Source organism: Falco peregrinus, chromosome 3 (assembly GCF_023634155.1).
Source record: "Falco peregrinus isolate bFalPer1 chromosome 3, bFalPer1.pri, whole genome shotgun sequence".
Taxonomy (NCBI): Eukaryota; Metazoa; Chordata; class Aves; order Falconiformes; family Falconidae; genus Falco; species Falco peregrinus.
Window position 1 is genome coordinate 104583758 of NC_073723.1, and position 15648 is coordinate 104599405.

The window sequence follows — 15648 nt, forward strand, 5'->3', positions numbered from 1 at the left end:
AGTCTTTACTTCTGAGCGTCATGGCCTGTGACCGCCTTGCTGCCATCCGAAAAGCCCTGCACACTGGGACCCTCCTAGGTGGCAGAGCTTGTGTCCACACGGCAGCAGCTGCCTTGGGCCAGGGGGTTGCTCAGCCCAGCAGCACCGGGAAGTGTGGAATTGAAACCGGGAGCGAAGCCGCTAAGACAAACCCAGTATCCTATGAAGTTGGAATCCTGGCTCGGACTGGAGCCTAGAAGTCATAATTGCCTAAAACAGGGGTTGTTGCAAAGCCACATGCCCAGGAGCAGCATGTAGTACAACATCTAAGGGCTGTTAATGAAATAGCGATTGACCAACACCCGGTGCTGCCTAATCCTCCCACTTTCTTAACAGCGACAGGGGATTCTAATGTCTGTTTTACAGCATTGGACTTCGAAGGCGCCTTTTTGGCGTTCTGATTGTATGTCCTCGGCCGTGCGTAGCAGGTGCCACAGCTGCCCTCTTCAGTGTTGCTCCAGAACCACAATCCAACCCAGAGAGAGCAGGGACACGAAGCCTGCCAGAGGGCGTTGCTGTGGCTGACATAGCCAGTGAGGACTGTGCTGCGTGCAGGAAGGTTGGCACTGCTGGGCTAGGCTTGGCTTATTTGGCTTGCCCGTCACTGCTTGCCTGCCACGACCATCAAGAGAGTGTCTCTTCAAGAGCCAAGCTCGCGCGTGCTGCCTCTAGTGGTTGCGTTCTCTGTTGTGTGTCTCTTTATTGGGCAGGAGCAGGTGGCAAAGGGCTGCCGAGAGCAGGGCGGCAGTGACCTTCGCAAAGAGGTAGCGCCGCCACGCTTGGTTTTTCCTGTGAGCTGTTAGCAGGCAGAGCTGGGAGCCAGGCGCTGCTGCCTGCCACGGGGCCTGCCCACCCTCATCGCGCAAAGGGAGCATTCCACGGGGCTCTGTGGGGGCTGTGCGATCCCAGCTCCTGCCTCCCGTCCTGCTTGGAACCCCTCCTGTTGCCCCCCCTCCCCGCAGAGGCCACCACGCCCAGCCCCGTGGCAACCAGCCACTCTGTGACATCACCCCCGGGGCCAAGGGCATCCTGGGCAACGTGAGTTCGGGGGGCAGTATGTTGGCGGCTGCACTGGCGGTGACAAGCCCTCCTCCTTGCAGCTGCCACGTGTCACTGGCAGGGATGGATTTGCTGCGCCTCCTCCTCATCCTGCTGGCCATGTGCTGTCCTGCGTATGGCACATGGGACAGCTGTGGGTAAGTGGCCCGAGGCTCTGGGAGGGAGCTTGGGCAAGCCCTTGTGGGCTTGGCTGGAGGGCAGCCAGTGTGGGAGGCTCATTTCCTTGCCAGCACGCAGGCTGTTGGCAGTACTCACCTACGGGGCTAAAGCAGAAAGAGGCAGGGTGTGGACACACACGTGCCCCACAGGCTTCCCCAGCCCTGCTGGCCAGGCAGCGCCTTGTGGGGAGGGAAGACGGCTGACCGTGAGCCGTAGGGGCGCCAGCCATCCAGCAGGACACTAAGGAGTTTCTCTTTACAGAGGGACCTGCGGGCTCCGGCCCATGGCTTTTCAGTACGGCATGTCGCGCGTCGTGGGTGGCACAGATGCCCAGGCAGGGGCCTGGCCCTGGATCGTCAGCATCCAGAATCCCTGGCAAGCGGGCACGGGTCATACCTGCGGAGGCTCCCTCATCAGCGCACAGTGGGTCCTGACAGCAGCCCACTGCTTCATCGAGGCCAGGTAAGGCGCCACCGGGAACGCGCATAGCCCCACAACACTAGCGCTTGCCCCGTGCGCAGCAGCACGGGCTACTCCCGCCCCGTTTCCTCGCAGGACACCCAGGGCCTGGGTGCTCCTTGAGCCTAAGGCACGCGAGGCCAGTCACACCCTCCCGAGCGCTGCTCTCCTCTCTCCCTCGTCAAGCGGAAGGCAGGGCAACGGCTGGGCTGCTGCAGCACGTGGCTGTGCTCCCTCTGAGTCCTCTCCCCATTTGCCTTCCAGCTACATCACCATGTGGCGCGTGGTGATCGGTGCCACGCGGCTGACTCAGCTGGGCCCTGAGGCCCAGGTGCGCAACATCAAGCGGCTGCTCCTTCACCAAGGCTACAGTAACATCACGCAGAGGAACGACATTGCCTTGCTGGAGCTGGACCAGCCTGTGCAGTGCAACGCCTACGTTCAGCTTGCCTGCGTGCCCGATGCCTCGCTGAGAGTCTCGCAGCTGAAAAACTGCTACATCAGCGGCTGGGGTGCCACGACTGCAAGATGTGAGTACCGCGGAAGTACTCGTGTGCCGAGCGCAAGCTTGGCACGCTCGGGGCCATTGCTTGGCCTTCCTGACAGCAGAGGCCAGAGCCCGAGTCAGCCTGCGGGGACGTATGCCTCTTGAGAGATGGGCCTGAGCCCTTTCCCCAGAGCAAGGCGGAAGGCAAATGCCGCTATAACGCCTCTCAGGATGCAAAGCCAAGCGCGGGCGAGGCAAGGGATTCCGCCAGGCAGGGGACGAGAAGTGCCAGTGAGCTGCTGCTTGCTAATTCCTTCCTGTGCTCGCAGCTGGACGATCAACGGATGTGCTGCAGGAGGCCCAGGTCCGCCTCATTGATGTCAACGTCTGTAACAGCAGCCGTTGGTACAGAGGGGCCATCCACACGCACAACGTCTGTGCTGGCTATCCGCAGGGCAGCATTGACACCTGCCAGGTAGGAGCGTGCTACGAGCCAAGCCCCGTAGCACAGGCAGCCCCGCCACACGCAACTACGCCAACATGGCCCGGCATGTGCTTGGCCTGGCCAGTGCCCCTCCCACTTCAGGTCCCCACCGCCGGGGGGGCTTATACCCCCTTCCCCATCGGCAGGCCCCTGCCCAGTGCCCCTCTTGTCCCAGAGGCATGGCACTCTGCCCAGAAAGCCCTCCTAGTGTTCCTGGCAGCCCACGGCTCCCCATCCCAAGCCTGCCACAGCTCTCTTCCACACACCCACCATCACCGTGCAGTGAGGAGAGCCAGCCCCACCTTACAAGCCCACCGCCCCTTCCCAGGCAAGGCTCGCTCGACACAGCCTCGCTCTGCAGGGAACACAGCTCCGGCAGGTGCCGTCAGAGAGAAGGAGCCAACCCCCGTGCTGACGCTGGCCACCCAACAACCCCTTTGTCCTCTCTCCTCCTCTGCAGGGGGACAGCGGTGGGCCTCTCGTGTGCCAAGACAGCAGTGCAGACTACTTCTGGCTTGTTGGTGTCACCAGCTGGGGGAGAGGCTGTGCCCGAGCCAGGCAGCCCGGAGTCTACACCTCCACTCAGCACTTCTACGACTGGATCCTGCTACAGATGGGCCTGCGCCCAGCAGTGAGGGCTACTCCAACAGCACGCGCTTGGAGTCATTTTGTCACCACGTCAAGCCCCGTTCCGAGGCCAAGGCCCACAGCAGCGCAGTCGGGCGGCTCCTGCCCATTTCCAGTCCAGAAGCTGCTGGACTTCTTTAGCCGGCTGCAGGAGCTCCTGCAGTACCTAAGGGGAAAAACGGTGTGAGCAGCAGGACAAACGGCACGCAGGGCAGGCTGCAGTGTGCCACCACCGTTTCCTTTGGGGCAATGCCTGCCGATGCAAAGGCCACCTCAGCGTCAAAGGGCTGCTCTGCCCTGCGCCCGTGCCTCGGGACGCACACACCTGATGAGGCTGACCACGTGCTTGAAATAAAATGTTTCGGTGCTCACAGCAAACCAGGCTTCAGCTCAAGTCAGTCTCCTGTGCGAGGCAAGGACGTCCACGCCCGGCACCTGCCAAGCGAGGCAGGCTGCAGGCAGACAAGGCGGGCACAAAGGGAAAGAGTCCCTGCAAAGGGCTGAAAGTGGGCCTGCTCAGGGAGGAGGGGGAGGCTGCACTGGAGGAAGGGAACACAGGTCATCACGGGCTGGAGGGCTTGGGGAAAGGAGCTGGAAACACAGAACGTCTTTGGCCAGCTCCTGGTGGGATCCCGCTGCGCTTGTGGATGAGCCACAAGTGACCTTGAAACTGGACTCTCGTGACCCAGGACAGACGCGTCTGGAAAGACCCAAGGGTTGCACTGAGGATTTGGGGAAGGAGCTTGCCTTCGAGCCCCACATATGCCACAGACTTCATTTCCATCCTGTGTCGCGGTTTAACCCCGGCCGGCAACCAAACACTACCGGCAACCAAACGCCACGCAGCCACTTGCGCACTCCCCCCCACCCGGAGGGGTGGGGAGGAGAATCAGAAAGCAATGTAAAAGTGGAGGGTTGAGATAAGAACAATGTAATAATTTAAACAGAAGAAAGAGTGAAGAACAACAGTAACAATACCAAGAAGAAGAAGAACAACAACAATAACGATTAGGATGGAAAGGTGGGGGAAAAGGGTAAAATCAAAAGGAAGGGAGAAGGAAAAAAAGGAAATGATGCCCAGTACAACTGCTCACCACCCGCTGACCGATGCCCAGCCAGTCCCTGAGCAAGAATCCCCCCACCAGCTAACCCTCCAAGTTTCTATACCAAGCATGACGTCCCACGGGATGGAATACCTCTGTGGCTGGTTCAGGTCAGCTGACCTGGCTGTGTCCCTTCCCAGTCTCTTGTGCCCCTCCAGCACTCTGGCTGGCAAGGCCCAAGAAACCAAAAAGGCCTTGACTTAGCAGAAACGCTAGGCAGCAACAACCGAAAACATCAGTGCGGCTACCAACATTGTTCTCACATCATAGCCAAAACACAGCACTTCACTAGCTACGAAGAAGAAAGTTAACTCCATGCCAGCTGAAACCAGGACACGGGGCCATCTCCTACTCGGCATGTGCTGCACAGGTCTTTGTAGCCTTCTTGATTGGTGCTGACGTGCGGAATCAAACTCTACAACTCAAGGAGGCTTATCAAGCAGGTATGTTTATCGGGGCTCCGGCTGCAAGGGGGATCGCTCCTCCTCACTTGCACACCCAGGGCTTAAGTAAGCAGATCCCTATTACACAGAAGCATACATATTCATTAGATTCCCGAGAAAAGGCGGGGTTATTACCATTCGGTCCAGGAACTCGGTATCATAAGCCTCCTCACTCTGGCGCGGGTGCATTGACACCTGCTGGTCCTGGGCTGGGCTCTCTGGGAGGAAGGCTCGCACCCTTCCTCAGGATGTACTTTTCCCTTTGGCGCGCAGTGCTGAGGAGTCCACACCAGCAAGCGCAGAGCCAGGTTGTACTGGTTCTCTTCCCGGCTCGTACATCTTGCAGACAACATAGTTCTTGCTTACAACGTAGCTAGTCGATCGGTATCGACACGTGCAGACCGTAGTGTCCTTGTTAGTCAGTCTGTTAAACACAAGTGCTGAAGCACCAGTTGCAAGGTCTGCATATTTACCGAATGATTTTCAGCTTGAACTATCTCCGTGCAGAGTCTTTACTTCTGAGCGTCATGGCCTGTGACCGCCTTGCTGCCATCCGAAAAGCCCTGCACACTGGGACCCTCCTAGGTGGCAGAGCTTGTGTCCACACGGCAGCAGCTGCCTTGGGCCAGGGGGTTGCTCAGCCCAGCAGCACCGGGAAGTGTGGAATTGAAACCGGGAGCGAAGCCGCTAAGACAAACCCAGTATCCTATGAAGTTGGAATCCTGGCTCGGACTGGAGCCTAGAAGTCATAATTGCCTAAAACAGGGGTTGTTGCAAAGCCACATGCCCAGGAGCAGCATGTAGTACAACATCTAAGGGCTGTTAATGAAATAGCGATTGACCAACACCCGGTGCTGCCTAATCCTCCCACTTTCTTAACAGCGACAGGGGATTCTAATGTCTGTTTTACAGCATTGGACTTCGAAGGCGCCTTTTTGGCGTTCTGATTGTATGTCCTCGGCCGTGCGTAGCAGGTGCCACAGCTGCCCTCTTCAGTGTTGCTCCAGAACCACAATCCAACCCAGAGAGAGCAGGGACACGAAGCCTGCCAGAGGGCGTTGCTGTGGCTGACATAGCCAGTGAGGACTGTGCTGCGTGTGCCTTTCCCTGTGCTGCGTGCAGGAAGGTTGGCACTGCTGGGCTAGGCTTGGCTTATTAGGCTTGCCCGTCACTGCTTGCCTGCCACGACCATCAAGAGAGTGTCTCTTCAAGAGCCAAGCTCGCGCGTGCTGCCTCTAGTGGTTGCGTTCTCTGTTGTGTGTCTCTTTATTGGGCAGGAGCAGGTGGCAAAGGGCTGCCGAGAGCAGGGCGGCAGTGACCTTCGCAAAGAGGTAGCGCCGCCACGCTTGGTTTTTCCTGTGAGCTGTTAGCAGGCAGAGCCGGGAGCCAGGCGCTGCTGCCTGCCACGGGGCCTGCCCACCCTCATCGCGCAAAGGGAGCATTCCACGGGGCTCTGTGGGGGCTGTGCGATCCCAGCTCCTGCTTCCCGTCCTGCTTGGAACCCCTCCTGTTGCCCCCCCTCCCCGCAGAGGCCACCACGCCCAGCCCCGTGGCAACCAGCCACTCTGTGACATCACCCCCGGGGCCAAGTGCATCCTGGGCAACGTGAGTTCGGGGGGCAGTATGTTGGCAGCTGCACTGGCGGTGACAAGCCCTCCTCCTTGCAGCTGCCACGTGTCACTGGCAGGGATGGATTTGCTGCGCCTCCTCCTCATCCTGCTGGCCATGTGCTGTCCTGCGTACGGCACATGGGACAGCTGTGGGTAAGTGGCCCGAGGCTCTGGGAGGGAGCTTGGGCAAGCCCTTGTGGGCTTGGCTGGAGGGCAGCCAGTGTGGGAGGCTCATTTCCTTGCCAGCACGCAGGCTGTTGGCAGTACTCACCTACGGGGCTAAAGCAGAAAGAGGCAGGGTGTGGACACACACGTGCCCCACAGGCTTCCCCAGCCCTGCTGGCCAGGCAGCGCCTTGTGGGGAGGGAAGACGGCTGACCGTGAGCCGTAGGGGCGCCAGCCATCCAGCAGGACACTAAGGAGTTTCTCTTTACAGAGGGACCTGCGGGCTCCGGCCCATGGCTTTTCAGTACGGCATGTCGCGCGTCGTGGGTGGCACAGATGCCCAGGCAGGGGCCTGGCCCTGGATCGTCAGCATCCAGAATCCCTGGCAAGCGGGCACGGGTCATACCTGCGGAGGCTCCCTCATCAGCGCACAGTGGGTCCTGACAGCAGCCCACTGCTTCATCGAGGCCAGGTAAGGCGCCACCGGGAACGCGCATAGCCCCACAACACTAGCGCTTGCCCCGTGCGCAGCAGCACGGGCTACTCCCGCCCCGTTTCCTCGCAGGACACCCAGGGCCTGGGTGCTCCTTGAGCCTAAGGCACGCGAGGCCAGTCACACCCTCCCGAGCGCTGCTCTCCTCTCTCCCTCGTCAAGCGGAAGGCAGGGCAACGGCTGGGCTGCTGCAGCACGTGGCTGTGCTCCCTCTGAGTCCTCTCCCCATTTGCCTTCCAGCTACATCACCATGTGGCGCGTGGTGATCGGTGCCACGCGGCTGACTCAGCTGGGCCCTGAGGCCCAGGTGCGCAACATCAAGCGGCTGCTCCTTCACCAAGGCTACAGTAACATCACGCAGAGGAACGACATTGCCTTGCTGGAGCTGGACCAGCCTGTGCAGTGCAACGCCTACGTTCAGCTTGCCTGCGTGCCCGATGCCTCGCTGAGAGTCTCGCAGCTGAAAAACTGCTACATCAGCGGCTGGGGTGCCACGACTGCAAGATGTGAGTACCGCGGAAGTACTCGTGTGCCGAGCGCAAGCTTGGCACGCTCGGGGCCATTGCTTGGGCTTCCTGACAGCAGAGGCCAGAGCCCGAGTCAGCCTGCGGGGACGTATGCCTCTTGAGAGATGGGCCTGAGCCCTTTCCCCAGAGCAAGGCGGAAGGCAAATGCCGCTATAACGCCTCTCAGGATGCAAAGCCAAGCGCGGGCGAGGCAAGGGATTCCGCCAGGCAGGGGAGGAGAAGTGCCAGTGAGCTGCTGCTTGCTAATTCCTTCCTGTGCTCGCAGCTGGACGATCAACGGATGTGCTGCAGGAGGCCCAGGTCCGCCTCATTGATGTCAACGTCTGTAACAGCAGCCGGTGGTACAGAGGGGCCATCCACACGCACAACGTCTGTGCTGGCTATCCGCAGGGCGGCATTGACACCTGCCAGGTAGGAGCGTGCTACGAGCCAAGCCCCGTAGCACAGGCAGCCCCGCCACACGCAACTACGCCAACATGGCCCGGCATGTGCTTGGCCTGGCCAGTGCCCCTCCCACTTCAGGTCCCCACCGCCGGGGGGGCTTATACCCCCTTCCCCATCGGCAGGCCCCTGCCCAGTGCCCCTCTTGTCCCAGAGGCATGGCACTCTGCCCAGAAAGCCCTCCTAGTGTTCCTGGCAGCCCACGGCTCCCCATCCCAAGCCTGCCACAGCTCTCTTCCACACACCCACCATCACCGTGCAGTGAGGAGAGCCAGCCCCACCTTACAAGCCCACCACCCCTTCCCAGGCAAGGCTCGCTCGACACAGCCTCGCTCTGCAGGGAACACAGCTCCGGCAGGTGCCGTCAGAGAGAAGGAGCCAACCCCCGTGCTGACGCTGGCCACCCAACAACCCCTTTGTCCTCTCTCCTCCTCTGCAGGGGGACAGCGGTGGGCCTCTCGTGTGCCAAGACAGCAGTGCAGACTACTTCTGGCTTGTTGGTGTCACCAGCTGGGGGAGAGGCTGTGCCCGAGCCAGGCAGCCCGGAGTCTACACCTCCACTCAGCACTTCTACGACTGGATCCTGCTACAGATGGGCCTGCGCCCAGCACTGAGGGCTACTCCAACAGCACGCGCTTGGAGTCATTTTGTCACCACCTCAAGCCCCGTTCCGAGGCCAAGGCCCACAGCAGTGCAGTCGGGCGGCTCCTGCCCATTTCCAGTCCAGAAGCTGCTGGACTTCTTTAGCCGGCTGCAGGAGCTCCTGCAGTACCTAAGGGGAAAAACGGTGTGAGCAGCAGGACAAACGGCACGCAGGGCAGGCTGCAGTGTGCCACCACCGTTTCCTTTGGGGCAATGCCTGCCGATGCAAAGGCCACCTCAGCGTCAAAGGGCTGCTCTGCCCTGCGCCCGTGCCTCGGGACGCACACACCTGATGAGGCTGACCACGTGCTTGAAATAAAATGTTTCGGTGCTCACAGCAAACCAGGCTTCAGCTCAAGTCAGTCTCCTGTGCGAGGCAAGGACGTCCACGCCCGGCACCTGCCAAGCGAGGCAGGCTGCAGGCAGACAAGGCGGGCACAAAGGGAAAGAGTCCCTGCAAAGGGCTGAAAGTGGGCCTGCTCAGGGAGGAGGGGGAGGCTGCACTGGGGGAGGAAGGGAACACAGGTCATCACGGGCTGGAGGGCTTGGGGAAAGGAGCTGGAAACACAGAACGTCTTTGGCCAGCTCCTGGTGGGATCCCGCTGCGCTTGTGGATGAGCCACAAGTGACCTTGAAACTGGACTCTCGTGACCCAGGACAGACGCGTCTGGAAAGACCCAAGGGTTGCACTGAGGATTTGGGCAAGGAGCTTGCCTTCGAGCCCCACATATGCCACAGACTTCATTTCCATCCTGTGTCGCGGTTTAACCCCGGCCGGCAACCAAACGCTACCGGCAACCAAACGCCACGCAGCCACTTGCGCACTCCCCCCCACCCGGAGGGGTGGGGAGGAGAATCAGAAAGCAATGTAAAAGTGGAGGGTTGAGATAAGAACAATGTAATAATTTAAACAGAAGAAAGAGTGAAGAACAACAGTAACAATACCAAGAAGAAGAAGAACAACAACAATAACGATTAGGATGGAAAGGTGGGGGAAAAGGGTAAAATCAAAAGGAAGGGAGAAGGAAAAAAAGGAAATGATGCCCAGTACAACTGCTCACCACCCGCTGACCGATGCCCAGCCAGTCCCTGAGCAAGAATCCCCCCACCAGCTAACCCTCCAAGTTTCTATACCAAGCATGACGTCCCACGGGATGGAATACCTCTGTGGCTGGTTCAGGTCAGCTGACCTGGCTGTGTCCCTTCCCAGTCTCTTGTGCCCCTCCAGCACTCTGGCTGGCAAGGCCCAAGAAACCAAAAAGGCCTTGACTTAGCAGAAACGCTAGGCAGCAACAACCGAAAACATCAGTGCGGCTACCAACATTGTTCTCACATCATAGCCAAAACACAGCACTTCACTAGCTACGAAGAAGAAAGTTAACTCCATGCCAGCTGAAACCAGGACACGGGGCCATCTCCTACTCGGCATGTGCTGCACAGGTCTTTGTAGCCTTCTTGATTGGTGCTGACGTGCGGAATCAAACTCTACAACTCAAGGAGGGTTATCAAGCAGGTATGTTTATCGGGGCTCCGGCTGCAAGGGGGATCGCTCCTCCTCACTTGCACACCCAGGGCTTAAGTAAGCAGATCCCTATTACACAGAAGCATACATATTCATTAGATTCCCGAGAAAAGGCGGGGTTATTACCATTCGGTCCTGGAACTCGGTATCATAAGCCTCCTCACTCTGGCGCGGGTGCATTGACACCTGCTGGTCCTGGGCTGGGCTCTCTGGGAGGAAGGCTCGCACCCTTCCTCAGGATGTACTTTTCCCTTTGGCGCGCAGTGCTGAGGAGTCCACACCAGCAAGCGCAGAGCCAGGTTGTACTGGTTCTCTTCCCGGCTCGTACATCTTGCAGACAACATAGTTCTTGCTTACAACGTAGCTAGTCGATCGGTATCGACACGTGCAGACCGTAGTGTCCTTGTTAGTCAGTCTGTTAAACACAAGTGCTGAAGCACCAGTTGCAAGGTCTGCATATTTACCGAATGATTTTCAGCTTGAACTATCTCCGTGCAGAGTCTTTACTTCTGAGCGTCATGGCCTGTGACCGCCTTGCTGCCATCCGAAAAGCCCTGCACACTGGGACCCTCCTAGGTGGCAGAGCTTGTGTCCACACGGCAGCAGCTGCCTTGGGCCAGGGGGTTGCTCAGCCCAGCAGCACCGGGAAGTGTGGAATTGAAACCGGGAGCGAAGCCGCTAAGACAAACCCAGTATCCTATGAAGTTGGAATCCTGGCTCGGACTGGAGCCTAGAAGTCATAATTGCCTAAAACAGGGGTTGTTGCAAAGCCACATGCCCAGGAGCAGCATGTAGTACAACATCTAAGGGCTGTTAATGAAATAGCGATTGACCAACACCCGGTGCTGCCTAATCCTCCCACTTTCTTAACAGCGACAGGGGATTCTAATGTCTGTTTTACAGCATTGGACTTCGAAGGCGCCTTTTTGGCGTTCTGATTGTATGTCCTCGGCCGTGCGTAGCAGGTGCCACAGCTGCCCTCTTCAGTGTTGCTCCAGAACCACAATCCAACCCAGAGAGAGCAGGGACACGAAGCCTGCCAGAGGGCGTTGCTGTGGCTGACATAGCCAGTGAGGACTGTGCTGCGTGTGCCTTTCCCTGTGCTGCGTGCAGGAAGGTTGGCACTGCTGGGCTAGGCTTGGCTTATTAGGCTTGCCCGTCACTGCTTGCCTGCCACGACCATCAAGAGAGTGTCTCTTCAAGAGCCAAGCAGGCGCGTGCTGCCTCTAGTGGTTGCGTTCTCTGTTGTGTGTCTCTTTATTGGGCAGGAGCAGGTGGCAAAGGGCTGCCGAGAGCAGGGCGGCAGTGACCTTCGCAAAGAGGTAGCGCCGCCACGCTTGGTTTTTCCTGTGAGCTGTTAGCAGGCAGAGCTGGGAGCCAGGCGCTGCTGCCTGCCACGGGGCCTGCCCACCCTCATCGCGCAAAGGGAGCATTCCACGGGGCTCTGTGGGGGCTGTGCGATCCCAGCTCCTGCCTCCCGTCCTGCTTGGAACCCCTCCTGTTGCCCCCCCTCCCCGCAGAGGCCACCACGCCCAGCCCCGTGGCAACCAGCCACTCTGTGACATCACCCCCGGGGCCAAGGGCATCCTGGGCAACGTGAGTTCGGGGGGCAGTATGTTGGCGGCTGCACTGGCGGTGACAAGCCCTCCTCCTTGCAGCTGCCACGTGTCACTGGCAGGGATGGATTTGCTGCGCCTCCTCCTCATCCTGCTGGCCATGTGCTGTCCTGCGTACGGCACATGGGACAGCTGTGGGTAAGTGGCCCGAGGCTCTGGGAGGGAGCTTGGGCAAGCCCTTGTGGGCTTGGCTGGAGGGCAGCCAGTGTGGGAGGCTCATTTCCTTGCCAGCACGCAGGCTGTTGGCAGTACTCACCTACGGGGCTAAAGCAGAAAGAGGCAGGGTGTGGACACACACGTGCCCCACAGGCTTCCCCAGCCCTGCTGGCCAGGCAGCGCCTTGTGGGGAGGGAAGACGGCTGACCGTGAGCCGTAGGGGTGCCAGCCATCCAGCAGGACACTAAGGAGTTTCTCTTTACAGAGGGACCTGCGGGCTCCGGCCCATGGCTTTTCAGTACGGCATGTCGCGCGTCGTGGGTGGCACAGATGCCCAGGCAGGGGCCTGGCCCTGGATCGTCAGCATCCAGAATCCCTGGCAAGCGGGCACGGGTCATACCTGCGGAGGCTCCCTCATCAGCGCACAGTGGGTCCTGACAGCAGCCCACTGCTTCATCGAGGCCAGGTAAGGCGCCACCGGGAACACGCATAGCCCCACAACACTAGCGCTTGCCCCGTGCGCAGCAGCACGGGCTACTCCCGCCCCGTTTCCTCGCAGGACACCCAGGGCCTGGGTGCTCCTTGAGCCTAAGGCACGCGAGGCCAGTCACACCCTCCCGAGCGCTGCTCTCCTCTCTCCCTCGTCAAGCGGAAGGCAGGGCAACGGCTGGGCTGCTGCAGCACGTGGCTGTGCTCCCTCTGAGTCCTCTCCCCATTTGCCTTCCAGCTACATCACCATGTGGCGCGTGGTGATCGGTGCCACGCGGCTGACTCAGCTGGGCCCTGAGGCCCAGGTGCGCAACATCAAGCGGCTGCTCCTTCACCAAGGCTACAGTAACATCACGCAGAGGAACGACATTGCCTTGCTGGAGCTGGACCAGCCTGTGCAGTGCAACGCCTACGTTCAGCTTGCCTGCGTGCCCGATGCCTCGCTGAGAGTCTCGCAGCTGAAAAACTGCTACATCAGCGGCTGGGGTGCCACGACTGCAAGATGTGAGTACCGCGGAAGTACTCGTGTGCCGAGCGCAAGCTTGGCACGCTCGGGGCCATTGCTTGGGCTTCCTGACAGCAGAGGCCAGAGCCCGAGTCAGCCTGCGGGGACGTATGCCTCTTGAGAGATGGGCCTGAGCCCTTTCCCCAGAGCAAGGCGGAAGGCAAATGCCGCTATAACGCCTCTCAGGATGCAAAGCCAAGCGCGGGCGAGGCAAGGGATTCCGCCAGGCAGGGGACGAGAAGTGCCAGTGAGCTGCTGCTTGCTAATTCCTTCCTGTGCTCGCAGCTGGACGATCAACGGATGTGCTGCAGGAGGCCCAGGTCCGCCTCATTGATGTCAACGTCTGTAACAGCAGCCGGTGGTACAGAGGGGCCATCCACACGCACAACGTCTGTGCTGGCTATCCGCAGGGCGGCATTGACACCTGCCAGGTAGGAGCGTGCTACGAGCCAAGCCCCGTAGCACAGGCAGCCCCGCCACACGCAACTACGCCAACATGGCCCGGCATGTGCTTGGCCTGGCCAGTGCCCCTCCCACTTCAGGTCCCCACCGCCGGGGGGGCTTATACCCCCTTCCCCATCGGCAGGCCCCTGCCCAGTGCCCCTCTTGTCCCAGAGGCATGGCACTCTGCCCAGAAAGCCCTCCTAGTGTTCCTGGCAGCCCACGGCTCCCCATCCCAAGCCTGCCACAGCTCTCTTCCACACACCCACCATCACCGTGCAGTGAGGAGAGCCAGCCCCACCTTACAAGCCCACCACCCCTTCCCAGGCAAGGCTCGCTCGACACAGCCTCGCTCTGCAGGGAACACAGCTCCGGCAGGTGCCGTCAGAGAGAAGGAGCCAACCCCCGTGCTGACGCTGGCCACCCAACAACCCCTTTGTCCTCTCTCCTCCTCTGCAGGGGGACAGCGGTGGGCCTCTCGTGTGCCAAGACAGCAGTGCAGACTACTTCTGGCTTGTTGGTGTCACCAGCTGGGGGAGAGGCTGTGCCCGAGCCAGGCAGCCCGGAGTCTACACCTCCACTCAGCACTTCTACGACTGGATCCTGCTACAGATGGGCCTGCGCCCAGCAGTGAGGGCTACTCCAACAGCACGCGCTTGGAGTCATTTTGTCACCACGTCAAGCCCCGTTCCGAGGCCAAGGCCCACAGCAGTGCAGTCGGGCGGCTCCTGCCCATTTCCAGTCCAGAAGCTGCTGGACTTCTTTAGCCGGCTGCAGGAGCTCCTGCAGTACCTAAGGGGAAAAACGGTGTGAGCAGCAGGACAAACGGCACGCAGGGCAGGCTGCAGTGTGCCACCACCGTTTCCTTTGGGGCAATGCCTGCCGATGCAAAGGCCACCTCAGCGTCAAAGGGCTGCTCTGCCCTGCGCCCGTGCCTCGGGACGCACACACCTGATGAGGCTGACCACGTGCTTGAAATAAAATGTTTCGGTGCTCACAGCAAACCAGGCTTCAGCTCAAGTCAGTCTCCTGTGCGAGGCAAGGACGTCCACGCCCGGCACCTGCCAAGCGAGGCAGGCTGCAGGCAGACAAGGCGGGCACAAAGGGAAAGAGTCCCTGCAAAGGGCTGAAAGTGGGCCTGCTCAGGGAGGAGGGGGAGGCTGCACTGGGGGAGGAAGGGAACACAGGTCATCACGGGCTGGAGGGCTTGGGGAAAGGAGCTGGAAACACAGAACGTCTTTGGCCAGCTCCTGGTGGGATCCCGCTGCGCTTGTGGATGAGCCACAAGTGACCTTGAAACTGGACTCTCGTGACCCAGGACAGACGCGTCTGGAAAGACCCAAGGGTTGCACTGAGGATTTGGGGAAGGAGCTTGCCTTCGAGCCCCACATATGCCACAGACTTCATTTCCATCCTGTGTCGCGGTTTAACCCCGGCCGGCAACCAAACGCTACCGGCAACCAAACGCCACGCAGCCACTTGCGCACTCCCCCCCACCCGGAGGGGTGGGGAGGAGAATCAGAAAGCAATGTAAAAGTGGAGGGTTGAGATAAGAACAATGTAATAATTTAAACAGAAGAAAGAGTGAAGAACAACAGTAACAATACCAAGAAGAAGAAGAAGAACACCAATAACGATTAGGATGGAAAGGTGGGGGAAAAGGGTAAAATCAAAAGGAAGGGAGAAGGAAAAAAAGGAAATGATGCCCAGTACAACTGCTCACCACCCGCTGACCGATGCCCAGCCAGTCCCTGAGCAAGAATCCCCCCACCAGCTAACCCTCCAAGTTTCTATACCAAGCATGACGTCCCACGGGATGGAATACCTCTGTGGCTGGTTCAGGTCAGCTGACCTGGCTGTGTCCCTTCCCAGTCTCTTGTGCCCCTCCAGCACTCTGGCTGGCAAGGCCCAAGAAACCAAAAAGGCCTTGACTTAGCAGAAACGCTAGGCAGCAACAACCAAAAACATCAGTGCGGCTACCAACATTGTTCTCACATCATAGCCAAAACACAGCACTTCACTAGCTACGAAGAAGAAAGTTAACTCCATGCCAGCTGAAACCAGGACACGGGGCCATCTCCTACTCGGCATGTGCTGCACAGGTCTTTGTAGCCTTCTTGATTGGTGCTGACGTGCGGAATCAAACTCTACAACTCAAGGAGGGTTATCAAGCAGGTATGT

General features: G+C 59.5%; 3 protein-coding genes across 3 annotated transcripts; all 3 read left to right on the top strand.

The window, feature by feature from the left end:
• The first annotated feature begins 20 nt into the window (after nucleotides 1-20).
• Nucleotides 21-6230, top strand: LOC129784116 (acrosin-like). Its single transcript, XM_055799914.1, has 7 exons — nucleotides 21-78; nucleotides 1002-1077; nucleotides 1519-1719; nucleotides 1981-2246; nucleotides 2533-2678; nucleotides 3148-3318; nucleotides 6138-6230. The coding sequence occupies exons 1-7, from the start codon at nucleotides 21-23 to the stop codon at nucleotides 6228-6230; spliced, it is 1011 nt and encodes a 336-aa protein (XP_055655889.1).
• Nucleotides 6231-6549: 319 nt separating this feature from the next.
• LOC129784117 (acrosin-like) lies at nucleotides 6550-8889 on the top strand. Its single transcript, XM_055799915.1, has 5 exons — nucleotides 6550-6623; nucleotides 6907-7107; nucleotides 7369-7634; nucleotides 7921-8066; nucleotides 8536-8889. Exons 1-5 carry the CDS (start codon nucleotides 6550-6552, stop codon nucleotides 8887-8889), a joined length of 1041 nt encoding a protein of 346 aa, XP_055655890.1.
• A 3051-nt stretch (nucleotides 8890-11940) lies between these two features.
• Nucleotides 11941-14280, top strand: LOC129784118 (acrosin-like). Its single transcript, XM_055799916.1, has 5 exons — nucleotides 11941-12014; nucleotides 12298-12498; nucleotides 12760-13025; nucleotides 13312-13457; nucleotides 13927-14280. The coding sequence occupies exons 1-5, from the start codon at nucleotides 11941-11943 to the stop codon at nucleotides 14278-14280; spliced, it is 1041 nt and encodes a 346-aa protein (XP_055655891.1).
• Nucleotides 14281-15648: the final 1368 nt, after the last annotated feature.